General features: G+C 41.4%; 1 protein-coding gene across 1 annotated transcript; it reads right to left on the reverse strand.

The window, feature by feature from the left end:
• Positions 1–1,504: 1,504 nt before the first annotated feature.
• Positions 1,505–27,611, reverse strand: mical1 (microtubule associated monooxygenase, calponin and LIM domain containing 1). Its single transcript, XM_053317499.1, has 24 exons — positions 27,582–27,611; positions 22,936–23,247; positions 21,521–21,728; positions 20,548–20,655; positions 20,268–20,363; positions 19,897–20,052; positions 19,038–19,138; positions 17,969–18,226; positions 16,401–16,516; positions 14,496–14,622; positions 13,453–13,534; positions 13,068–13,215; positions 12,175–12,365; positions 10,388–10,494; positions 10,075–10,137; positions 9,659–9,929; positions 8,325–8,395; positions 6,509–7,310; positions 6,281–6,423; positions 6,065–6,178; positions 5,364–5,457; positions 4,383–4,476; positions 3,986–4,059; positions 1,505–2,676 (listed from the first exon to the last, which is right to left on the reverse strand). The coding sequence occupies exons 2-24, from the start codon at positions 23,191–23,193 to the stop codon at positions 2,483–2,485; spliced, it is 3,876 nt and encodes a 1,291-aa protein (XP_053173474.1). The 5' UTR covers positions 23,194–23,247; positions 27,582–27,611; the 3' UTR covers positions 1,505–2,482.
• Positions 27,612–27,913: the final 302 nt, after the last annotated feature.

Below are 27,913 nucleotides of genomic sequence, written 5' to 3' on the forward strand. Positions count from 1 at the left end.
GGGCGACCGAGGGGCTGATGAATATTCACAGTGAGTCAGAAAGCAAGCATTTGTTAAAAAAAAGGAAAAAACTGAAAAAAAAGGAAAAAGAAAAGGCTATTTTTGAGGTGAAAACAATAACCATGTCTCTGTTTTTAGATGTTTTGAAAGGTGTCAATGCACATACAGCCTTGTTTTACATTTGAAAGCAGAGTTTTTTGGGGATATAGCTCTTTAAAAAAAGCAACTAACTGAAGTTTATCATCTGATTTCTGCACATTTTGAGAACCTAAGTTAAAGTCCACATCTTAACTTTGTGTTTTAAGCATTTATTTATTATCTACATTATGCACAAACTAGACGTTGCATGACATCATATATTTTTTGGTGTGACTCATTTCTCCATTATTCTGCCATAGTGGACTCTGTTGGTTGTGGATTCAGAAGAATTGACGTTGTTCAGCCTGATTGAAGAGCTGACTGAGAATTGAATGAGATGCGGACATCACTGTGTGGGAAGATAAAATGTTGATTGCAAATTTACAGGATTTAATGACTATAACACTTTGTGGTCCTGCTACTTTTACTCATATCCCCTCCACTCCACTCTGTGATGTATTTTGCTTATTGTCACTTTAGTTAAATGTTTTAGCTTTCAAGTGCAGAATGATGTTTGCAGAGTTTGATACCAGAAAGCTATTTTTACTTTGACCTGAGCTCATCTTAAATCTGAGGTACAGGGTGAGTACTGTACCTACAAGCAGGATTTGTGACATCACAACCAGTTTGGAGCCAAATTTAAGGTCAGTCAAAAACTTACGCAAGTGTGTGATGAGGCAACTTGAAACCTCCAGCACACATGTACCGACTATGGGCTTCAGTGAATTAGGAGACGAGTATCGAGTAGTACTTCTGAAATGAAAAAAAAAGCATATTTATAGATTCTGTATTTTTACATGAGGGAGAAAGGAGACGTCAATTAAGGATTATGAATTATCATTATTATTATTATTATAATATATTAATATTTCTCCCACCTCTAGTTGAAATGTCTCCAGTGTTGCTGCCTCATAGTTACAATAGAGACAATCTAAAAGGACAAGTGTGCCCCCTAGAGGTTAAATGATAGAATAGCAGCAGCAGCCTCACCCATCATATAACTACAGTACATGATTAATGGCAATATGTCCGCTCCCACAGAAATACCCGTGAAGACTGAGCATGCGTTACCGTAGCTACACCAAAACATGAAAAATAAAGCATCAAAGTGCATGATATTTATTTGATATACAGTGAAGTGCTGTCCAGGTGGCACAAAATGGCAGTAGAACAATGAATATATAAGGCTTCCTTTTCACAAACAACAATCAGTCTTTGTGTCTTGATTTTGGATACTCAGCCAACACGTGAAGAGGATCACCTGCAAATGATAAATGATGGCGTTTATAAATAGATTAACCAGTCCATTTAATCTTTTTTCTTTTTCTTTTTTTTTTTCTTCTCTCCCCCTCCTTCACCCCCAAAATCCAGTGAGGTCATATAATACACCACCAGTTGAAGAGCAGCCGACTGTTGAAGGCCATCGGTGAAAACTCTGATCCAAGAGGACATGAACAGTCAACCCCTGAGATTAACTATTCAACATGCTATCAGAAAACGACATGGTGAACAGCAGGAAGTGCTACGAAAATTTATAACATTCAGAAATGAAATGATAATTCAAATTTATCAGAATTCATTAAATCACAAATAACAGAATTGAATAATTTTAATATTCTAACTACCTCTTAAGTTTTTTTCTTTTCATATTTCTAGATATCATTATTTTTTATACAAATAGCAAACATAGAATTATGATATGTGTAATATATCTTTGTGTACTGTAGCACTTATCCATGATGACACAAGTAAAATCAACATGAACATCAAGCTATTTTCAAAAAAACATGTTTTTCGAACCTAGATCTACCTCTAAGGCTTCAGAGCCGACTACTGCAGGTTTCTCACCGCTGTAATTTTATGCTGCTCAGTCTTGGCTTTGCACTCGAGTCACATGTTTATGACACGGAAAAACCAGGCCAGGTCCCTCGCTGGGTAATGATTATCTGCTGTACAGTGGTTATTTAATAGTGCAGCAGACGGTAGGGGTCCTTTTTCACATGTGGTTTGTTGTGACCCAACCATCGCAGCAGGCAGGGTTTAACCCGGACTCATCAACTCAAAGCCACAGAACAGGCTTATGTCTCCCTCTAGGGGGGCGGATTGCAACGGCTTTTCAATCCATCCATCCAGCCTCTGCTCCATAAGCTTGAACTCTTTAACCTAATCACTGAGGGACGGCTCCTGGTGGGTTATCCTCCGCAACAACGCAGTATTATCATCTTTGGCTTTGCGAAAAAAAATGTTACGTTTCAGGTTCCAGCAAGTCTCACATCCGGTAGATTTAAGAGCATCTACAAGTACAGGTCCAGGTGTTGAGTGTGCGTGTGTGCGAGCCAAAGCCTTACTCCCAGAGGACCTGAGATCCTGCCTTCGAGTGCCGTTTAGCCTCCATGATGGAGAAGACCTCTTGCTCCTCGGTGATCTCCTTCAGCCTCTTCTCTTCCAGAAACGACACCAGGGAGTCCCTCATGTCCACCACCTCGATCATCTGTTGGAGGACCCGGTCTTCTTCGGCTTGCTGCTCGGATGTCTTGTCTGCCAGAGAAATAAAACAACACACATAGACATTTAGTAGGGAAAATTTAATTACAATTAAAGCTGCAGGCAGCGATGACCGGGCCCAAGCTCCCCCGCCACGCCACGACTGAGCAAGACTGGCCACGACACATCTTCTGAGTGAAATGGAAACAAACAGCGCCAAAATTGCAATTCAAAATGGCCGACTTCCTGTTGGAGTGAAGATATGAGTCCAAGAGACTTTTTTGTGCGTCTTTACATGATACATACGTATACCAAATTTCGTTCATCTACGTCAATCTGGAGGGAGGGGCTCAATTTTTTTAATTATCTAGGGGGCACTATTGAGCCATATTGTCTTGTGAGGATATGGGTCCGAGAGACTTTTTTGTGCGTCTTTCCACGATACATATATATATACCAAGTTTTGCTATTAGGATACATGAAGGTCCACATATTACAACATACATACAACATATTAACCCCAAATATAAGATGATTAGGGACCCTGATTAGAAGATAATCTGTCTCTTCCTACACCTTTTTTTGGGATACTTAAATTAAATTAAATACAAAACATATTTAGACTAGTTACTTGGTTTTTAAAAGTCAGGATTTATTCGCTCCATGGCAGAAAAATCCCTTATAAAAGTCATCAGAAACTCCTTTGGGTTAAACTGGGACTGTCTAGTAACAAAGAACCCATAATGCAACACTCTCAATAGGAACTGGTGTTATACCCATACTATTTCCATTATTTTTAAAGAGAGTATCTGATGTTGGGAATGAAGAATTTCCTAGTCCTCAAATATAATACAACTCCCACTTATTCAACAGATTTTCATTAAAATGTATTGACTTGGGCAAGGTGGTCGAGTGGTTGGAGCACATGCCATATACGCAGCCGACCCCGGTTTGAATCCCAATCGGAGGTCCTTTGCTGCATGTCCCATCCCCCCTCTCTCTCCCATGTTTCCTGTCTGTCTACTGATGAAGAAAGGCGTCTATGCCAACAAAATCTTAAAAAAAAATGTATTGACTTACATTACCAATCAAAAGTTTGGACTCTTTCTCATTGAAGTGAATGGGAAAGTGTGTCCAAACTTTTGACTGGTATTGTATATATTCAGGGAAACACAATACAACTAAATGATTAAAGGCAGGATCGACTGAATAGAACCAAAATGGCGGAAACAGAGAAAGCAAAGCACTGATGCTCTCAACACGAGATAGATAGATAGAAGACAGCCTGGGATAACAGTGTAGCTCTCATCTAACTGCATCAAAATCAATAATCAATAACGCTCTGCAAGATACTTTAACACACCATTCAGGTCCATGTATTTCCTGAGCTCCATCTCCAACATGCTCTGCTTGTCTTCAAGTTCCAGCTGTCGAGACCTGAAGAAGAAAAAACACAAACAAACATCAGTTGACTCATGTCACCGTTACATCCTGCCATAACAGAAGGTCATCCTGAGGTAACGTGACACATAAAGTCCGACTGTCAAGAAGATTGGTTGCTACGGCGGTGAGAACAAACAGTAACTACAGTGTTTTGAGCTGGAGGCCTGCAGCTTTTTGGACCCTGTGGCTACGCTGTCACTTCCACTCTGCACAAAAGCTGTGTTGTACTCCCAGTGTGACTTCACAGACCTGGACTGTGTATCGCTGTTTGACTTTATGAGCAAAAGGCGACAAGAAAAAACAAGGTGCACACTTACGCCACCATGAGGTCAGACTCCTCGGAAACCAGCGTGTTCTTCTCGTGGACGAGCTGGATCCACTGCTCGATCATTTCAGGAGAACCGCCGCTGCCTGCAAGTGGAAAAACACAGTGGTTGGAAAGATGTGTGCAATGGTGAGTTAAAAAAAAAAAAGAGGAAGTATGGAAATGATAGACAGAGTGTTGTGGAACAAGATTTACATGTGAGTCAGTGTGACACAACAGCCATGTGATTGAATGTGTTTTATAAAAAGAGATTAAATACTAACTACTAACATCTGTAGGATTCCTGGAGGCCGGGTTAGGGTTAGGTCTGCTCTTATGGATTCAACTTACAAAACACACAACTATTTTAATGCCATTAACATAAATGGATTTACTATTTATGTGGTCACAAAGTCGACTTTTACAGTACAGTACATCCGCTGTTCATTTTTTATTGAAAAATATAGTTTTACTTGTTTATTACTTTTGCATAGCAGCCACTCGGGAGTCAGTCAGGAGTTTAATTTGTACTGAACGCCTCATTTGTTCCTGAGAAACTTTCTATTTTGTCAACAGAAGACCTAAGTTAATGTAAACTACTGCAGTCAGCATCCTCCTCCAGTGGGACGCAACTTTTGGTCGCATAAGGATGTAAAATCTGTTTGAACAGCAGTTTTCACTTATTAAGCTCCTATTACATTGTCCGACTAAAATCAGTGCAGATGAAGCACATGTTCTACAACCAAAAGGGACTTAAGTGAAATATGTTTTTGGGCAACAGCTCCACACAGCTGCTTATGAAGCCATTTTTACATTTTCTTCTTCTTCATGCAATAGTTCTCCTCAAGACCTGCAAACTGACTTCAACGTCTAAGATTGAATTCCCCCTTTGAAATGTTTTGCTCCTTGAAAAGTGATGGCTTTTTTTTTTTTAGTAAAAATTGAAGTAATCATACTTTAGTATAACAGGTATAAAACCCAAAAATGTGCTTACCAGCCTCCCCTCGCAGAGTTCGTTCAAGCACAACACCTTTATCCTCTAAGTCCTTGAAGGTCACTTCAATCTCCTCCAGCCTCCTCTGGATGGACTGTGGACCACAAAAACAAGTGAGAGCAAGAAAGGCACGAAAGCACATTATGAGAAACATTTTCATGAAATCAAACCTCCACTTTGAGTGCCATGTTTTCTGTGACAGCCATTTAATGCTGTGATTATGTTTCTATATAGTGTTTCTTCATTGTTAGAGGCAGAGCCTGTCGTTGCCACTCAGGAAAGATGAGGTCATTTGGGGCAGTTTTTGACAGCAGATCAGTTTTAAATATCACAGGGAGTAATGGAACAAGACGGATCAGACGGAGCTGTTAGATTATGAGCTGCAGGCGACAGGCTGCATGCCTCAAACTCTTCAGCGAGACTTTCCGAGGACAATCAACTCCTGTTACTTTGCTGTGAAATCAGGTCATGGTTGCTCACAGCCTGATTGGAAAAAGGCCAATTATTGACTGACTTAAAAATGTGTTTGGCTGTTAACTATTTAACCAGCTGCATTCCTGACATTTTATATCTAACAATAGTAGCTGTAAACCTGTTAAACCGCTCTTGCTACCAGTAACCAGCCTGATGCACCAGTGACTACATGTTAAGGATGAACACGGATGAGCTGTCAGTTTTATAACACAGAGGAAGACACTGACCTGGGCTTTACGCAATCGCTGCAATTCGCTCATCTTGGCTCGTCGCTCCAGGGTTTTCATCTTCATCAACTCCAACTTCTCAGCCTCGGCCGGGTTTGATGGGACTGTCTGAAACTAGAGGCGACGTTTTGTTATCGTGAGTGTAAAAACAGTTAAAATACAGCAGCTCACTACCATGTAACTTTAAAATATCAGCTCCAGTTCCCTCCTCCTTACTTTGTCATCAAATAATTCAAAGTCATATTGTGCAAACATGTCGTCGTCATCGTCATCATCATCGTCATCATCGTCTTCGTCATCGTCGTCATCTCCATCGACACCCTCTTCTGAGGTGCTGTGGACGTGTCGGAATGTTGTTTCTGTGGGTAAAAAAATGCGTGTTAAAATAAACTTTACTTTCTTCTCTTCTTTGGTCAAGATTGAAGAGATGAGTCCTTCACTTACCAACTCTTCCTGGATGATTGACGTGGACGCTGAGCCGAGTGTCTCTGTTGATCCTCGGGGAAGACAGGTTCCAGGGGGAAAACTTGGACCGTACTCTGGACTGCCCGCTTGGCATCTCTTTCCTCCTGAAGCAGCGTCGATTCCTCCTCTCCCGCATGTGACTAGCGGTGCTTCCACTCCAGTAGCCTTCTTCTTCTTGACCATCTGGGCCCTCTGGCTTAGGTGGGCTTGGACCTCCCGCTGTTACCGAGGAAGAGGAGCAGGATGAGGATCCCCCGGGGGTCTCTGAGTCAGAGTCTACGCTGAGGCTCTGTAGATTCACCAACTGGCTTTTCTCTTCAACGCTTAGCTGAAGCTTTCGCAGAGTTTGTTTAGGACGAGAGTCTGGCACAGGCTTGGAGCTCTCCTGCGTTGGTTTTGGAGATGGGTGTTTTTCAGGAGTCGAGGGGGTCAAGTGGTGGATTGTGCGAGGTTTTGCTACCGGAGGGGAGGACTGAGGGCTTGGTGTGGTCTGCCGAGAGAGGCGAGGCTTAGGGACCGGGAAGGGTACTGCAGGAGGACGTTCCTCTGTCTCCTCTTCAGTGGGAGCCGTTATCTCAATTTTAGACTCAGGAATTGTGGAAGTTTCTAATGTATGCGGCTCTTGGGACTCCCCTTTGGGTTCAAGTATATGCTGGTCCTGTTCAGCAGGTTTATGTGAGTCTACCAGCGCAGAGGGACCACAGTCCAGCGTGTGCTCATACTCCTCATCCGATGGAGATGGTGTGTAATCATCACTGGACAGCCCGTTTACTTTGTCGTCCTAAATAGAGAAACGGCATGAAAAAAAAAAGGCTTTCAGTCATTTTCAGTTCTGCACAGATTACGCACTTTTATAGAATTGTCAGACTCATGATGGACATTAAAAAGATTAAAATCACTGCAGCAGAAAAAAAAGAGACTTTATTCCACACATTAGCCACACTGCAATTAAACCTGCTCCACTCAGCTGTACACATTTGGGTGTGTGATGCTAATAGTTAACTCATATAGCATCGAGCTACTAGACTCCAGCAGAGGTGAGGAGCGGGCTACAGAGGTCTGGTAATCTCACTTCTTCTTAATTACGCAGTTTTCAACTCCAATAAAGTAAAATAGGCAAATATCACGGTTTGAGGATGCAGCCAACGTGGAAGTAGAGAGCAAAACTGCAATGTCACCAACGGATGCTAGCTCCATTTGATTCCCAGTCAAATAGTCGTTATGGTCTCAATCGCTAAATCCAGGCCCTCTAATATGTGTGCTTGTGATAATTTTTGAAATTATCAGTAATAAGACTCAAAGACTTATAGCAGCTTTGATGTCTGCCATGTGGGCGTTGATTGACAGTTGGCTTGTCTGCTGCTCTCCCTGGCTCCAGCTCGCACATTGAGCTCGACTATCATCACAATATTTCAGTAAATTTAATGTTACTTGATTATGATATCTGCCCTGTTAGCAAGATTTAGCTGAAGTAGCTAATGTTAGCTCAGTGTTCTCGGTAAGCTAGCGTTAGCTTTGGTCTGAGGTAGGGAGGAAAACGCTCCTTATTTGGAAGATCCTGGCTCCAAATGGCAAAGATGGCACCAACTATAAGCTGCTGCTCTCGGCTTTAACTGCTGTGAACAAGTCATCTCTGCAGGCTGACGACATCGAACCAGACACCAGAAGGAAGATATATCATGTAACAGAAGATTGTGTAACACAAGCACTATAATCACAGGGATTCAACATGCAGTCTGAACTCGGCAGCAGCAAACATCAGAATGCTTTACATCTGTTCTCCTCAGCGACCCACCTCACAATACGTGATTTCAGCCCCGTTATCCAGCTCCAGCTCCTCAGAGTGCTGCTCACAGTAAAACCTCCCTAAAGGAGACATCACACAGGAAAACAGTAAAAGGAGTTGAAAAGTCAGAAACAAGTGAACGGCGACACACTGAAAAAGAAAAACACTGCTGTTCTCTTAAATTATTAATCTCACAGTCGAAATGGAAAACCTTTTTTAAAAAGGGTCTCTTTGCAAATTATTAATTACAGAAATGAATAAATAAATGGTACTTCACTTATTGTAGCAAAATCATATCCTGACTTTGAGAGAACATATACAGAGAAAACCACTTATAGTGATCATGGTTACAGGGATATAATCACAGTTTTTTATGTCTTTGAGGTTTAGTCAAATTTAAAGGGTTAAAATGTGAAAATAAATGTCTGAATAACTTGCAAAGATTCTTTTTTGTGGACCCAGTATAACATTTCTGCTTTTAATCCATTTTGAGAGAATATATTAGAGGATTATGGCAAAAATGTCTAAGTGGTGTAACCATAAAAACTTTGTACCAAATAATTCAACTTGCTTAAAAACAGTAAATTCTCAATTCTCATTATTTTGTGGTTACACCATTTAACATTTTCATGAGCATTCATTCTTACTTCGATTTAAAATAATGGTGCAAATGTCATTTCAAATGACATAAAACCAACAAAATACAAAATGTAAATTTTAACTGATCTGAAAAAAACTTAAAACTGTGGTTATTGTATTTTTTAAAATATGATAGTTAGTGGCATGAGGCTGATGCACATTGAAATCATGACGGAGGAATAAAATAATCATTTTCTCTCAATGACATAGTCTCCTTTAAGCTTATGACAAAACTGCCAAAAAACGAGCCAACGAGATGCAGCAGCAAAACTGCAGCAGCAGCGATGCAGCAGAGTTTAAAACAGCTGACTGAATTTTGAAACAGTCAATAAAATTGAGTAAATATCAAAGCTGACTTTATATTCATGTAAGAAATAATAAAAAACATGTAAATTTGATGGCAATATGCATGAGAACTGAAGATGATTTGGTTATATTAATCATCCGCTTATAATGATCAATTTAACTTGGACACATATGATCACTTTAGGCGGTTTCCAGTGTACCACAGGTGTGAAAGCTTTTGAAACCAGAAGTGGTTAACATAAGAGCTTCCATCGAGGACCACTAGACAAGCAAAGATGTTTCTAAAAAAGGATAACTAATCACCAGAAATTACACCAAACATGGACATTAAAGTAAAGTGGAGACTGTCCTTTGCATTTGCCCAAAACTGTCAAAGCAGGGCGACAGACGGTGCTCACCTGTGCTCTGGTCAAAGGTGTATGCTCCCAGTCTGAGCGTGATGCCGCACTCATGGCAGTTGAAGCAGCTACGATGGAAGAACTTGCCCTCAGCGCTGATCCGCTCCAGCACGTAGACCCTCTGACGGCAGAAGTAACACTCCTCACTGTTCCTCATCAACGTTGCCAGTGACATAGGCTCAAGGTCAGGATCAGCCATAGGTTCAGGCTCAGGCTCAGGCTCTGGAGCAGGCGAAGGGTTGAGCTCAGCGGGTACAGGGGACGCCACCGTCTGAAAGAAAAAAGGTCAGAAAGCAGAGTTAAGCTCAGCAGCAAAAAAGCAGCAAAAAAGCAGCATTGGCAAAATGTGTTTTCATAGAGGAATCGGTGCAGATTCAGCTTTCAAAATTCAATCTGATTAGCTGATCACTACTCACACTGTCCTCATCTCCCATGCTTGTCTCTTTTTCTCTTGCTTGTTTCTCAGATGCCAGCTTTTCCTGCAGAGAAAATAATGAAAACTATTGACTTATCATGACCTGATTTACGTGGAGAACATTTATCATGATTAACTGGAAACAGCTGCCTATTATTGCCACTAAACAGACACGTGAGTCACAGACGGCTCAGGAACACAGATTGAAGGCCCAGACGTGAACTCTGGCCGACGTGATAGTGTGTTTGAAAATATCTTTATCAAACATTTCTCCGTGCTGTGTAAACAGTGAGCTCGAGTCCCAGTGGGCGTACCTTGCGTCTTTGCAGAGAGTTGTGCTTCAGCTTGTTCAGGAATAAGACAGCTGACTGTGTCTGGGAGAGAGTCAGAGGCTTGGATGATGGCAGGAAGCCTGCAGGTTCTGCAGCCGACCAACAGAGAAAAGAGAGGAAAATGTCACACACACATATTCAGTTCATCTTTGCATTAACACTTCACAGCATACCTAAAACACACTTGGATGTTGGCCTACTTACATACAGCTAATTATGTGTAAAATATTCTCAATGAACCACTTCAAGGTGTCTCCAATAATCTGTCAGAAACGTACAATAATCCGTCTTGCTTGTATTTTCTCTAGCATCAAAGTGGCAGCAGCTCAATTTAACTTGTCAATCCATCTAAAAACTCTTCAGCTCCAGCTTTGACTACCACTCCCCCCCCCCTCCTTTTTCCTCTTTCATCATTCAGATAAGGTTACAGGAGCATGACAGCTCCCTCCTGCCTGCACATCAGTCAGCGGATCCCAAGCAGAGCGGCACAGCATCGCAGACACGGACGGCGTATATCACACCCACTTCATCTCATCCACTGCCTCCAAGATTCACATTTACGCTGCACAAACTACCTTTCCTAACGCCACCAAAGAGTGTGGAAAAAATACCTCTGCTACTGCTGCAAACGTCCAGGAAGAAAATCCTCCTTCAGTGCAGGAATAGCAGATCCCCTTCAAGAGACGCTAGTCCCATCAGACCCTGATAAGCCAGCTCTACACCGTGACTGCTTGCTCTGTCTGCTGCTGCTGCTGCTGCTGCTGAGCTGGTTTTAGTGCAGGGCAGCAGCACCACCAGTAGAGGCTGGCTCTGAGCACAGCACTAAACACTTAAGCCCGGTGAATTGTGGGTAACATGGTCTTAAAGAGACAGCGTTGGTTTGATCACTTATCAACACCGAAACACATTTCAGTGGAAGGACAAAAAGCACCTGACCCTTTTAAGATGATGCTAATGCTGTGCAGTGTCTGAGCAACAGTTACGCAGGATTAATGTTTCTGTGGCGATAATAGCCATCGTCAGAAATATATCACATCATTTAAATTACATAATTAATAGAAACCTCTTGAGTCCCCAATTCAATTCTACAGTACATACTAATAGCATCAAGTTCATGCTTTTCTTCATAGCATACTGGATATTAACATACTACTAGGGCTGCAGATTATGTTCATGATTAATCAATTTATAATTTTAAAGAAAATAGAGAAAAAAGGCTGTTATAAGTTTCCTAAAGTCAAATGTCATGTCTTTGAATCTTCTTATTTAGTCCAATTAACAGCCAAAAGCCAAATAAGATTCACATTTTGCTGGGTGTTTTTGTACTGCATATACATATACAGGAAATTAACATACTACTGCAGCTGCAACCCACATTTCATTATCAATTTAAATCTCCTTTTATCTTATTTAGTCCAAACAACAGCCAAATAATATTCACTTCTTGCTGTCAGGTATTTCAGTAAAAAGCTTTAAATCATCACATTTGAGGAGCTGGAGATTTAATTCATTACTGACACAATGATTGGATTATCGGTCACAGATTCATTTTCTGTCAATTAACTGATCGCTGCAGCTTTCCTACACTGCTTTATACATGAAGCTGCTTTAAATATACTTATTTATACTTATTGTTTAATGTTATTTGGTTTAGGGAAACCACTTTAGATGGTGGTGGTATTTTGCAAAATGCTTCTTAGCAATTAAATCTTGCTTTGCTTTATTTTTTATTTTTTAACCTGTGCAACCCACACAACCCAAACTGTTACCTTTCATGGGCACACTGAAGGCTTTTTGGACCTGGGTGAGATAGAGGACCATGGACAACTTGTCTATTTGAAAGCTGTTTGCCAAGTCGGTGGCAGACATGACAGGCGGGATGCCCAGCTCCCTCTCCAGGATGTTGAAGGCCAGCTGGTTGTTGTGAACAGCGTTGGACTCATCCAGGGAGGTCATGTCACTGTGGAGGAAATGAAGCAGGATCACTCGACAGTCTTCAAACAGTGAAAACAAGCTAGCTGGATTTTATTAGGTAAAATGTGAATATCTGATGCAAAGACCTTCAGAAAACAGGTCAAATCAACACCATTAAAGCCACTACATCAGGGGTGTCAAACTCATCTTCATTCAAGGGCCACATACAGCCCAATATGATCTTATGTGGGCCGGAAGGAAGGAAGGAAGGAAGGACAAATGGAGAGAAGGAAGGGAGGATCGAAGGAAGAGGAGAGAAGACAGTAAGGAAAGATGAAAGGAAGGAAGGAAGGAAGGAAGGAAGGAAGGAAGGAAGGAAGAGGAGAGAAGACAAGTAAGGAAAGATGAAAGGACGGAAGGAAGGAAGGAAGGAAGGAAGGAAGGAAAGACAGATGGAAGGAAGGAAGAGAAGACAGGCTGAAAAGATAGAAGGAAGAAAGGGAGGATCGAAGGAAGGAAGGATGGAAGGAAGAGAAGAGAAGACAGTAAGGAAAGATGAAAGGAAGGAAGGACAGATGGAAGGAAGGAAGAAAGGGTGGATGGAAAGATGGAAGGAAAAGAAGACAGGAAGGAAAGTGGGCCGGATTGGGCTCCTTGGCGGGCCGGTTCTGGCCCACGGGCCGCATGTTTGACACCCCTGCTCTACATAATTTATGGTGTTTTCAACTTCTAAAAAGGATCGACTCACATGAGCTGAGGTTTGAAGTGGTGGATCAGGGCGCACAGGGCCAGCCCAGACTTCCAGGACTGGGTTAAATCTTTCACGTTCACGTTGTCGTAACCCGCGGTGTGTTTCTGGCACCATTTCAACAACTCTTCATAACCACTGACTGAATCTGGGAGGACAAACACACGAGAATTAACCAGACAGCGCTCGGCAGCATTCATGTGGTTCCAAAAACAAACATGGTTGTCATGTAAATATGTGTGTGTGTGTGTGTGTGATGATGATGTCGGCCACAATGTTTGCCACAAAGTGCTTCCTATTTCACTCATCACAGCTAAGCATGCAGATGAGATTAACCAGGATAACCGCTGTACAGACTCTGCTTGCACGATGAGGAGTAGCTCACCTTGCCGCATTTGAGACCACCTGTTCTTCAGCTTCTTGATGGATGAATGAATGGATTTGTCGACATCGTACAGGTGCTGCACCTAAATAAAGTCATAAAAAAAATAAAAAAAGGGAAAATTAGTTATTTAATACATCCAGAGGGCACAATCTCAAAGAGTTAAATCAAATATAAACATATTTTTGTAAGTCATGAAATAATCTTGTTTAAACCTCCTGTTGTCTTCGAGTCAAGGAAGGGAGGGAGGAAGGAAGGAAGGATGGAAGGGAGGAGGGAAGAAGGAAGGAAAGGAGGGAGGGAGAAAGGGAGGAAAGGAAAGAAGGAGGGAGGAAGGAAAGGAAGGAAGGAAGGAAGGAAGGAAGGAAAGAAAGAAAGAAGGGGGGGAGAGGAAAGAAGGAAGGGAGGAAGGTAGGAAAGGAAGGAAGGAAGGAAAGAAGGAGGGAGGGAGGAAGGGAGGAGGGAAGAAGGAAGGAAAGGAGGGAGGGAGAAAGGGAGGAAAGGAAAGAAGGAAGGAAGGAAGGATGGAGGAAAGAAAGAAGGAGAGACGGAGGAAGGGAGAAAGGAAAAGAGGAAGGAAGGAAAGAAGGACAGAGGAAATAAGGAAGGGAGGAAGGTTGGGGGAGGAAAGAAAGAAAGAAGGAGGGAGAGAGGAAAGAAGGAACGGAGGAAGGAAGGGAGGAAGGAAGGAAAGAAGGAAGGGAAGAAGAAAAGGAAGGAAGGAAGGAGGGAGGGAGAGAGGAAAGAAGGAAGGAAGGAAGGAAGGAAGGAAGGAAGGAAGGAAGGAAAGATGGTAGGAGGGAGAGAGGAAAGAAGGAAGGAGGGAGGGAGGGAGGGAGAAAGTAAAAGAGGAAGGGAGGAAGGAAGGGGGACGGAAGAAAGAGGGAAGGAAGGAAGGATGTGTTAATCTCCATGGCAACACAACAGGAAGTCTGCTTTGTTAACACTGCTTCACCTTTATGAAGACTGTAATCTACCACTTTGACTTTTACTTTAACCTTCACGAAAATCTCTGTTGAGTAAATAAAAGGATAAAAGCTTCTGACCTGGTTGGTCTGGATGGAGGACAGGTTGACTCTTATGTACCGAGTTTTGGGGTCAATGCTGTAAGCGGCATAGTTCTTGCTGGTGTTTTCTGGCGTGGTCTGGGACAAATGCTGGTAAATGCTTTCTCTGTGGTATTTTTGAAGAGAAAACAAAGTAATTTAAAGCCAAGCACAGCCTAAAATCAATAAGCTCAGACAGACACAGAGCTGAGATGCACTGAAATAGAAAAACAGGAAAGGTGACACTGATATAGAAAGACTGATGATGTAATTGGCTAAGTTTAGAGATCACTCAACCATATATACGCTCTGACTTCACACTAGATGACTAATTTACTGGGCAAGAATAACTGCTCAAAATAATTTCAGGAACAAGTTAAAAAACAAACAGTTTGTCTGGTATTAAATTATAAATATGGACTCTGGACTGCTTTTATTTCACTTTATATGCTAATCACATTTGACACGACAATAATTCACAAGTTTAATCAAACTCTGAGGCTTTTTTAGTAACTTTTCCTTTAAATCTTTAATAGTACAGCTCAAATCTGCCACATTATTTTAAAAGGTAAAGCATTACTTTTTCTTTCCAAGGCTCATTGTTTCATTCTTGTCACATCAAGAAATCATAATGAAATAATTTATAAAAGAAAACAACAATCAAAGTTATCTCATGATAGAAGGTGCTGCTAATGAGGATAGCTACCTGCACACTGAGGATTTTTAACAATATTATAATTAGAGCTGTCAGCGTTAACGTGTTAATCGCGATTAGATTAATGCAATACATAACGCGTTAATTTTTTTTAATAGTGTTTTAATTTTGCAAGCCTTTTTGTCCCTTCTACTCACCCGTAGACGGCTCCTCTAACTGTAGCGCTATGCTTTGAAGTGGCCTCCTGCAGTAAACCTACCGCACTGATGGAAAGTAAGAGAGCTACTGGACTTTTGAACGGCTTGTTTAACTTTAAAAAACTTCGAGACGGTTCAAGTTGACAAGTCAAAAGTAAAATGCAACCTGTGTAAAACGGAGTTTAACTACCACCGGAGTACATCGAGTTTGAGTTAGCACCTCCACGCTAAACACCCAGGTGCAGCCAAGCCAGCCTCAGCTCCACCAAAGTACCATTTTGGAGTGTGGGAGTCGCAGCAGAGCCGTGATTGATTCCCAGTTAAGACACTCTGGTAAGAAATGCTTTACATTATGGGCTTAAAACTGCCTTGAAATGTAAAATAACAGGATTTTAAACATGCAATTCAATTAATTAATCGTGACTAACTATGGAAATTCTGCGATTAATCTCAATTTAAAAAATTAATCGTTTGACAGCCCTAATTATAAGGCAAGGCAGTTTTATTTATATAGCTCATTTCATACACAATGGCAACTCAATGTGCTTTACATAAAACAGAAAAACATGCAATTTGAGAAACATTAAAACATACAATTAAACCTCCACATTAATAATAAAAACAAAGGACAGAAAAATAGAAAGAGAGAAATAAAATGCAAGAATAGAGCATTAAATATAAGATTGCAGCATAAAATAATTAAAAATAACATAACATAACATAAAATTAAATTAAAAATCATTAAAAAGGACATAGAGGGCAAATGAAAGATAAACATTTTAATACTTTTTGAGCCATGCTTTTATTTTGTAAACACTTCAATTCTCAAGGTAGACAATAATCTAATGTGTGGTTTTCAATGTACGATTTGAACAACTGAAAGTAACACACTTCTTTGATTTAGTGCAGGTGTTTTAAAGATTTGGCACAGGAAATATGAAAAAGGAAGCAGCTACATGATGAACTTTAAAATGTTTTTTCTCATGATATGAATAGGAGGGCATGTGAGGGTACACTTTGTGCTGCCTGGTATTTTTATAAAAGATGACTCACCGCTCAGCAAGGACCTTGAGAGGTGGGACCCCCAATCCCCAGCTCCTCACCATCCACGCTGCGTCAAAGGAAGCAAGAAACCCACGGGCGATCCCCGTACCCAGAGGCCAGAAAGGCTGCAGAGAACAGAGCAGATGAAATTACTGGAAGCAAATGAATGTCATAATTAACAGGAAGTGGAGCAAACACATGATGACATGGACGGCACTTATATAAGAACCTTTCTACACAACCTCGAGTCAAGGAAGGAAGGGAGGGAGGGAGGAAGGAAGGATGGAGGGAAGGAAGGAAAGAAAGAAGTAGGGATGGAGGAAGGGAGGAGGGAAGAAGGAAGGAAAGGAGGGAGGGAGAAATGAGGAAGGGAAAGTAAGGAGGGAGAAAGGGAGGAAAGGAAAGAAGGAAGGGAGGACGAAAGGAAGGATGGAGGAGAGAAAGAAGGAGGGAGGGAGAAAGGAAAAGAGGAAGGAAGGAAGAAAGGAGGGAGGGAAGGAAGGAAAGAAGGAGGGAGGGAAGGAAGGAAAGAAAGAGGGAGGGAAGGAAGGAAGGAAAGAAGGAGAGATGGAGGAAGGAAAGGAGGGAGGGAGAAAGGGAGCAAAGGAAGGAAGGAAGGAAGGAGGGAAGAAGGGAGGGAGGAAAGAAGGAAGGGAGGAAAGAAGGAAGGGAGGAAGGAAGGAAGGAAGGAAGGAGCAAACACATGATACATGGATGGCACTTATATAAGAACCTTTCTACACAACAAGAGTCAGCAGCAGTTTGGGGTTCAGTATCTTTCCAAAGGAATCGAATGGCTGATCTTCCAATTAGTGGAAGATTAGCAGCTTACCTTCTGAGCCACAGCAGCGTCACATTTCAGGCACTTTTGCTGCAGATGCTCAACTCAAAGAAATATTTCACTGTGGGATTTTTTTGCATATAAACTCTACAAAAAAGGAATATGGGTCAATGGCATGATGCAACCCAGTGTCCAATTGGTGTAACCAGTATACAAGAAAATAACTGTGAACTGAAATGTGGAATAAATATAATCCATTTTTTGCAACTCAACACTATGGGGTTTTTTTTTAAAATGATTTAGAAAAAGTGGTTGTTTTTAGGATTGTTGTGCTCAATATTGACAAAATGCTTTAAAATTTAAATGAATACTCCAAAAAAAAGTTTCATTTCAGTAAAAAAAAAAGAAGTTATAATGTGTATAAGTGTACTTAAATGCACTGTGGGTGGATAAAATATTTAATATTTATCATTCTTTTGTGGTTATACCATTTGACAGGAGCATTCAGTCTTACTTTCAAATGACATCAACAAATGTACATTTTAACAAACCTGATGCTGCTTTTAAAACTATTTTTAAGATCATTTGAATTGCTCATCTTGCCAACCTTTATTTGTCACTGACCCATGTACAAAATTTCAGAATATATTATCATCACCTTTAATCACCAGTTTAATGTTTGGACAATCGTTCCCCTTCGCTTAAATGAGAAAGTGTGTTTTTATTGTGTGTAGAAAATGAATGAAGTACAAGTAGGAAAACTGTGCCAAACATATAGTAAAATGTTGCTTCCTACCTCCACCAGGCAGTCTCCTACAAGAGCCAACAACAGCTTCTTCCCATGCCTCTCCCTGATCAGTGAGGCATTCTCAGCACGGTGCATGCAAGTGAAGTCAAACATGGCCACATCTGGCTTGCCGGCGCTGTTCTGAGCGAACTGGGGGTCAGGTAGTTGCCCTCCCGTGGAGAAGTTGGCGGCGTCGTGAGCGTAGCGGTTCAAAGCCTCGCGATCCACGTTCACGGGGGCCAGCAGGTCCTCTGCATCACTGAAGTCCTGCAGAAACCAGCGTGAGAGATAACAACTGATGAGTCATGGCACCTTTTAATGCGGAGTGACTTGTCTTATACTTGGCTAGCTGCATTAGTGTAAGGGCCGGGCTGCAGGAGGAGAGGAGAGGAGAGGAGATGAATGACAGTATATCATTATATACCTGCATGGCTTGTTTCATCCATCTGGTTTGTTTCTTTTCTTCACTGGTGGAGGGAGAAAAGAAAAGAGAAAGGAAGGAAAGAAGGACAGAGAAAGAAGGGAGGAAGGAAGGTTGGGGGAGGAAAGAAAGAGAGAAGGAGGGAGAGAGGAAAGGAGGAAGGAGAGGAAGGAAGGAGGGAGGGAAGGAAGGAAAGAAGGAGAGATGGAGGAGGGATGAAGGAAGGAAAGGAGGGAGGGAGAAAGGGAGGAAAGGAAAGAAGGAAGGGAGGAAGGAGAGGAAGGAAGGGAGGACAGAGGAAAGAAAGAAGGGGGGGCAGAGGAAAGAAGGAAGGGAGGAAGGTAGGAAGGAAGGAAAAGAGGAAGGAAGCAAAGAAGGACAGAGGAAAGAGGGAAGGGAGGAAGGTTGGGGGAGGAAAGAAAGAGAGAAGGAGGGAGAGAGGAAAGAAGGAAAGAAAGAAGGAGGGAGGGAGGGAGGGAGGGAAGAAGGAGGGAAAGGAAGGAGGGAGAATGGGAGGAAAGGAAAGAAGGGAGGAAGGAAGGAAGGAAGGATGGAGGATTGCATCTGGTATGTTTCTTTTCTTCACTGGTGAGAGATACTAGTGCCAATATAAGAATCACACTTTTCTCTCGGAGGTAATGGATGTGTTGTTCTCACCTTTTTAATGACCCCCTTCTTCAGCAGGCTCTTCTTTTTGGCAGTCATGACAAAGTAGTGGGTGTCATCTTTGTAGTAGACAATATTCTCCAAATCAATACCTGGAAGGGATAAGAGAGAGAGAGAGAGAGAGAGAGAGAGAGAGAGAGAGAGAGAGAGAGAATGGTGGGAAGGTGTATATAGAGAGAGAGCAGTGTGGGAGGATCAGGCAGGCTGACAGTAAATGCATCACTTTTATTCTTTTAATGTGATATTCTCCTGTGTCATTAGTATATTTGCTTATGCTCCTCTACTGGTTTTACTGGAGGGACTAGATTAGGGGACACACAGGGAATTAAAAAGTTATTCAAATGGGTGCGATCAGGCTTGAAACACTTTCTGTAAAAGTTTGTTCAAAATGAGTGCAGAGCAGGTCAGAGAGGAAGGATGGGTTTCTTCACACTGTCACAGGAAATTAACTAAGGATTGGAACACAGATTACCAGCTTTGCTCTTCTTTTTTAACACTTCACACTTCACACTGAACCCCGACCTGACTGCGAACGTTCATTTCATGACTTGAGGGGGTACGTTCGTTCGGCGTGGCTCAGCAGGAAGTGCAATAAAATGAAAATAAGGAGCGCTCGTGGTGTTATTAGAAATGTCATGGTTCCCTGACTCCATTTCATAATACATGTTCTCACTTAAGTCGTGGTAGAAAATATGTTAATCTGAAGAAACTGACTTCCTCTTTTCTTGACTTAATTTTTTAAAAAGAGTATGCTGAAATAGAGGAGACAGCTACTTCACTTTGGGTTTAAGGGTTAGGGTTAGAGTTTCTGCTCAGCGTGTACTGTAGATGTCATGACGTGGATTATTACCCGTCTCAGTGAGCAGATCATGGAAGAACTTCTGGTTGTAGATGCGAGCCACGCCGCTGATCTCTGCTACTTGGGCCTCGGCCGCCGTGTTTCTGTTGATAAAGTTCGCTGTGATGCCGATAGCCAGCTTTCCTCTCAGCTCTTTGTGCTTGAAGCCTGAAAGTTTGGAAAAGAAGAAACTGGGTTGATAAAAAAGCTTGTGTGTGTGTATATAGAATATGGCTGCTGGAGGAAGTTTGTGTTTTGTGACTACGTGTGTGTGTAACACCCAAGACTTGCAAAACCTGTACATGCCCTTTGTTGCAACAGTTGGAAAATATGTGATGCATGCAAGAAGAGTGAGTGCATGTGTGTTTTGTGTTTTGTCTCACCATCGGGGACGAACCTGCCTCCTCCAGCCGAGATGAAAACATCAAACTGAAAGGTTGAAGTGGGATGGGACTCAGGCTGGAGCTTGGCCATCCATCCTGTCAGAAACACATCAAACTTTTATCTCCCCTGTGCCTCAGCAGATTTTTATTATAACTCTCCTCTTTTACATACAGCCAGTTCATAAATACAGTTGGTTCATACAATAAAAAAACAACAATTTCCAAATGATGATACACTGAGCATAACAAAGAGTGGTTGTTGTTTTGCAATTGCAGGTACCGTTTTCCCCCGAGGGCTCGATCAAACCCTGGTACTCCACTCCGGTGTGCACCTCCACCCCGAGGAGAAGTGACACTTTCAATAAAATCAACTGCAGCTGACGGATGCCTGCAAACACACACGTATTCATATTTCAGTGGAAATGTTCAATCGTGAGATAACGATATAAAATATGTGATGTGCAGTCAGTCATGTAGACAGACGGTTAATGTTTGTGTGGACTGTTACTAAAGTTCAAGTCAAGTCAATTTCATCATTATATTGCTCAATATTACAAATCATTAACATGCCGTGAGTGACTTTACAGCTTGTATTATCATTAGAGGCCTCAATTTGGATTTAAAAAAACAACTTGTTAACCAGAAGAGCAATCTAGGAGGGATTCTTCTATTATCAACAGACATGCAATAGATCAGAATAGACCAAAATAGCATAATTACAATATGCAGTATCAGGTTAACATTAAAGTAGATATACATTTATTATTGAAATGTGTTGTTGTGTTTGTTAAAAAGTCCAATCACCATTTCAGAGCCTGATTTCATGTATTTAGTTTGCTTGTTTTGTCCAAGCTACAGTCCTAAACTCAACCAGTGTGTCCAAATTACTCCCTATTTACTTCATAGTGCACTATACTGTATATATATACTGTCTGCTGTTATCCTGAGTGTATAAATGGTTGCTCTATCTAGTACCCCCCACCCCAAAAAACTTCCACAATGTAGACAATAATGGATGAGTAAATTCCTATTGTTTGACTCTGCAGCTGTCAGTGATTACGCAAAAATAATGATGATTAGGAACTTAGGAAATATCAGAAATCTCAATTTAGTGCTCACTGCTGAGTGTCTGTTATTTAAGGAGTAGTGAATGAATCAGTGAATGAGGGAGATTTTCAATACTGTTCATATTTGAGAGCTGATTTTGCTTGATAATTGAATTAGTCATTTTTTCTTTTGATTAAAACACTCACTGATGTGATCCAGAGCGCCTGTGCAGAATTTGCCGTAGAACTTCTTGGCGTTGAGCCCACGGAGGTCACAGATGGTGTAGGGCCACAGGTGGAGAACATTGTTCCTGGAGAAAGACTCTCTCTTCTCCAGCACCACAACCTGAGCCCCCAGCAGGGACAGCTCGATGGCCGTCCTCAGCCCACATGGCCCGGCACCCAACACGAGACACTGAGTGGGAGAAGGAGGAAATTAGAAAAACCAGCCAGCATGCATGACATTATGTAAATCGGAAGGATGCTGATGCTCATATAAAATGTCTCTTTAGCAATCAAAATGGAGCCACGTGATGGATACGAGTTTAAAAATGATCTACAGCCCACTCCTAATTAACTGCTACAATCAATTGGTATTAAATTATAGTTTAGTTTAGTTTATTTGGATCCCCATTAGCTGTTACCTAGGCAACAGCTACTCTTCCTGGGGTCCATGTTAAAATAAATACAACCAATTACAATTACAATATAACATAAATGCATACCTAAATAGAGTGTGTGCCCCCCCCTTAAAACAGTGACTACCAACTCATCATTGGTATCCAACCACACAAATGACTGGGCTGAATTGCAAGCGCTATCTTTAGAGCTGTGGGTGGGTGGGTGGGGGCTGGGGCTGAAACTTCTTATCTAACTATCTTTCCAAACCCAACACAATAATTAAACAATAGGAATAATGAGGTGAAGAGTCTCCATAGACATTCGCTCTAAAATTACATTCGGAGAAATTTAAGAGTTGGTGGTCCAAATGGATCAGATATATAAGATCACGGAGACCTGAACTGCTTTAAGTACCTCTATTACAAGGCTTGAAGTACCAGTCTATTCATCTTGATGGAAAAAATGAGTACATTGCTCAAATGTTCCTACTTAAAACATTGTAAAATGAAAGGGAGAGTAATAGCTTGGTTAACACAATTGTCCAAATACATGTTTTTGTTTAGCTCGGTATGAGTGTAATGGTATTGAAATGACTTTGTATGTTTCACCCTGATAAAAAGAAAAGTCTCCATAGTTAAAAAGTTTTAACTAAGTTGTGTTAAAATTAAAACATACCGGTTTAAACTGGGAGAAAGCAATCTGAAATATTGGTGCATTAAACAGGCATGGAGGGTAAAGTGAAAGATGTCTTTGAGTTGCATTATCATGACTGTAGGGACCAACATGTTTTCAGAGGAACTAACAGTTTTTGCTGTAATGATAAAAATAAATGGACCTTGTGGTGAGAGTGTTTCTCAAGTGTTTAAATGCAGCTGTGGTCTGAAGAAAGAAAGAAGCATCTATCACTGGTAATAAAATAACACTGTCAACTCATTTAAAGATCAAATAATCTACAAACTGTAAATGTAGGAGAAAAAAGGCAGATAATCACATGTTGGTACCTTGTTTTTAGCGCAGGCTTTTCTTTGCTGGTAATCTGGATGAGACGCCCTTTTGTCCAACTTTGTCCACAGAGCTTTGGCCTTCCAGTAGTTCAGCCTTTCCTTCAGCTTGGAGTAGAAGCTCCTGAAATCCTTAGGATCGATATCCAGTTGCTTACAGAGATCAGCAAAGTGGAGCTGCACATCCTTGCAGGTCTGGGCTTGGACGAAGAGGTCGAACGCAGTGTGTGAAGGGTTACCAGCGTCCTGGCTCGCCATAGCGGAGGCCGATCAGCGGACCCGGTCCTTTTGGCCACTGGATTCGTTGGTTAACTGGGAAAGAGAAGGTTATAACATAGTGGTTTTAGACCTTCTTGTCTGGAGGTAGCTCGGCGATGGGGATTGTAAATGATCAAAGTCTTTTTTGGCACATGGTTGCATTTAAAGGGGTTGCTCTAGTCTTCTAAGTCTTCTTCCTACTGAGCTGTGGGGAGTCATGTTTTCCTCATTATAGTCTTTGTCACCTGGTCAGCTGAGTCACTACTAACTTCCTCTGTGGTTTTTTGTGGTGCATCATATCTTTTTCTTTTTACAGCCGACATGCAGTGAACGGCCCGCCCCTGTGCTGCTGTGTCATTCTCACACACACAGCCTCAGGACGTGTGTCAGTCGTTAGCTTCAGCAGACGAAACTCAGGAGAGTACACACACACACACACACACACACACACAAGTTTTATGGAAATTTGTGGCAGAAACATGTAGTGAGAAACAGTTTTCCATATATTTAGACTGGAATAACAGTGGTGGTGGTGGTGGTGGTGGTGGTGGTGGCAGCAGCTGTTTGATATAAGCTAATACTGCTACCTCACACTATGGTGATGCAGCTGAACATTAATGAGATCACAATATTCATGAGAATAAACATATTTAGAATATAATATTTAGAGACCCAACCTCTGACTGACCTATATTTAATCCTGCAACTATCATACTGTTTGCTTTCAGTAATCAAATAAAACCTAAAAGATATTCAGTTTAATATCATGAGAATCTAAGTAGACCAGCAAAAAGAAAGCAGCATTTTTACTTAGAAAATAACAAATAATTGATTATCAAAGGTCACTGATTCATTTTCTATCAAGCAGGTAATCGTGTCAGCTCTGCTTTCCACCATCAGTGACTGATTCATTCAGTCAAGGCGGGCGGACCACCAACTCACCAACTAACCAACATGAACATGAAAATAATGATGATGAGTACCATGCAGCAAGATATGAGATTTTGAATTTGGAAATAATTACATCACTGGTACTGGATTGATCGTCATTTGATGCCAGAAAACATCACTTCAATCAGTATTGGAGGGATGAGTTGGATCAGTGCATCGCTAATAATAATCAAATGGATATTTAATGTGATGAATCACCATCCACAAACACCCAGTGTGAAACCAGATCTGGAATAACATTTAATTACAATTTGCCTGAGATTATTAAGTCCCAACAACAGAAATGTATTAATAAAGAGAAGATAATGTTGATATAACAGTCAGATTTGGTATCCATGGACACAAGCACAGCAGCACCGTTAAACTCAAGTAATGACCTATTAAGTTACGTGTGGTATAAACAATGTGTTCACAACTCATAATCTATAGTCAACATTGACTTTAGGTGGTGTTATGTTCAAAAAGCTTGCAGCACTGCAGGCATCTAATCCTTTAAGTCACACTGACACAGCAGAGGCGCCGTTTTAAGGCTGTTTGATGTACCAACCACAGTTTAACACTTTACTAGCAGCATCATGACATGCAGGAACATGTGTCAACAGTGTTTGTTTAAGCTGCCATTTCCTGTAACTAACGTTTATGCATCACTTCCTGATGATAACCTCACAGCGGCCCCCCCCCCCCCCCATGCTGCTAATTCTGCACTCTCTGCTCTCCACCTGAGATGCAGAGTCTATAATTACAGTCACAGACCGCTGCAAAGTGTGTGTGAATAGCTGGGCCTGTAAGAACATGTGAAGCCCAGATGGAAACTGCATTTAACATCAACCACCCTCACACTTTTTTTTTTCATTTTTTAAAACCACTGATTAGCTTTTGCAAATTCACTGCAGGGCAAACATCACGATGACAACTTCATAAGCAAACACAACAAACAGCAGTTGAAGCTTTTCCTTCCTTGCTTGTTTCTCTTTTGCTGCTCAAATACCTCGGTCAGGTTTCGAATCTCAATTAATCCAAAGACAAACAGTTCAAGGAGGTGTGTGTGTGTGTGTGTGTGTGTGTGTTTGGTAAACCTCCACGGAGACCTGAACTATTTAAAGACCTTGATACAAAAGGTTTAAAAGAGAAACCACAGCTCAGGTGAACACGATCCATTATTGTTACAACTGAGTGATTCTCACAAGCATCCAGAGGCATGTAAAGACTTGAGCTCCTTGAGGTTTAATATTATAATTACACTTTTAGATCGGTGTTATGTGTGGGCCTGTAGTCCGGGCGGGGGGGGGGGGGGGGGCATTAGGCACACCAAGTGGCATTACTGTGTACTGCAGGAACGCGTCAGGGGTAACGAAGGTAGATATCTCCTTCCCCGAGTCCATGATTGTGTTGACTAGGCATGGGACGGTATGAGATTCTAGCGGTATGATAACCATAAGCAAAAATATCACGGTTTCACAGTACAGTGGTACTGTGATTACAGCTCTAAAATGTTCCTAAAAGGAAGAAAAAAAAAAGACAGACATGTTCATTTAACCTGAATCTGTAATGACAGTGTGAGGGGTCGTGATACTCTACGCTGCAGCTGCACCACCTGAGGGATTTCTGACCAGCACTTCCTGTCTTTAACCAGCACTTCCTGTCTTTGACCAGACAAAAAACATCTCATACCTTAGGAACGGTATGACAGAAAATTTGGCAGTTTCGGTTATCATGGCTTTTTCAAATCGCGGTGAACTTTGAACACGGTTTTCACCCCATGCCTAGTGTTGATAATGTTCATGCTTCCAATTATGTGACAAAGCTTGACCTAGTACAATCTGCAACGGTTATTATAATTAATTCATCAGGCAACTGACAGACAACTTATTTTGATCATCAGTTGATTGTTTATGTCCTTTTTTTAAACAAAGCTGCTTTTCTTTATCTAACATGATGAGTAAATGAATATAATAAGTTCTGGGTTGTTGGTCGGACAAAATAAGACATTTAATGATGTCACCTTTGACATTTTCCGATGTTTTATTGATCCAAACAATGAATAGAAAAAGAATAACTGAAAGATTAATGCAGCTCTCTACCCACTTTTCTCATGTCTGCTGTTTGACAAGTGGCTTACTTATTCATTAACAACAATATGGACACAAACAGGGCAATCAAATAAACCTCCAGAGCGTTGTTACTTTGGCCTGAATTAATCTTTATATCAGGATTACATCATCAAGGTGGCAATTGGTGACAGTCTTTCAACCAGACAAAAAAAAGAAAAGAAACCTAGCATACCTAATATAAGGCGGCCTGTGAAGACAAGACAGCTCATCAAAACTAAAAATAACTACGAAGAGCATCTTAACGCTTTGATCTAATTCTCAAAAAAGGTTGCTGTATTTATACTCTGTGCTATGATCTCTGTTTTTAACCAGCTTGAAAAGATGTGAGCTTGCAAGTTGTGTTGAAATAAATGGGGGGGAAAAAAGCACATGATTAAAATCACCTTTTTGCTAAATGTAGTTTCAAGCTGGTCATGCTGCATGCACAGTCAGTCTCAGTGTGACAAGGGTTCACACACAGACACACACACACAAGTCAAGTACACGAATACACAGTCATCATCATCATCTGACTGGAGTTAAGCAATTCCAAGGAAGAGACAAGTTTTGGCAGGAATGCTTCATGGATGGGATGAGGCAGTAGCAAGAAGGCTTTAAAGGAGAATTGACCTGATTTTCCTCTGAGCTGGTAGATAGGATTGGATTGACCCACCTTATTACATATGTAAGCTCCACGCAGTGTGTCTGGCAACGCTGTGTGTATCAGGATGTTGGATCAAACACTGATCTCAAGCCTGGCAGGTTTTTTTGGAAAGGGACACAGAGAAAGAGAAAGAGAAAAAAGAAAAAACAACACACATAGAAAGAGAGAAAGAGGGGAGATAGAATGAGAGATGTAATTTCCTGACTTTATCTGGCTCCAACAGACATCCATAGTTACTATTAAGAGCTTACAATGATAGGAAGCCAATAAAATGAACAGGAAGGTGTGGCAGTGAATGTGATCTACTGTGCCAGAGCAGGTTGCAGTCACAACATGGTACCAAATAAGAGCTAGCAGCCAGATTTGAAAGAAACACTCACATACTGTGTGTGTGTGTGTGTGTGAGAGAGAGAGAATGAGAGAGAGATAGAGATAGATAGATACACACAATATGGTTTTACACAGAGTTATATCACATATTAAAAACGCACCTATTCATGTATTTTACAGGAGAAGTAAACCAAAACATAGCGACAAGACTTAGTGACTGTCTCCAGGAAGCATTCAAACTTTAAAAGTCGCGCACAGAATAACACAGTAGTCTCCCCGGCAATGAGAAATAAAATAAAGCGCGCACGAGGGGGGAAAAAAACTAACAAGTCGAATATAAAAGGTGTATTTACCTGAGCTGAAGTTCACCTGGAAGCGTGAAGTGCAGCCTGGCATGTTGTATCCATGTTTTTTTGTTCTATTTCTCGTTGTTTACAGGTGAAGAGCGCGCTCTCGCTCACCTGCGCCGCCTCGAGCCCTTGCTGCACGAGTGGAGCCTCTTCCGGGACTTTCTGGTAAAGCAAACACAGCGCGAGCATCAGCGCACGTGACAGGCGGCGAGGAGTAGGTGTTTGATTATGAGTCCTGAGCAGGGCTTTATTAGTGTCAGTGTCAGTGTAAGTGTAGAGCAAGGGCACAGCTACTGCCGGAGGTGGATTGGAGGATATCCCATCTCCTAATAGAT

This window comes from Scomber japonicus, chromosome 4, assembly GCF_027409825.1.
Source record: "Scomber japonicus isolate fScoJap1 chromosome 4, fScoJap1.pri, whole genome shotgun sequence".
Classification (NCBI taxonomy): Eukaryota; Metazoa; Chordata; class Actinopteri; order Scombriformes; family Scombridae; genus Scomber; species Scomber japonicus.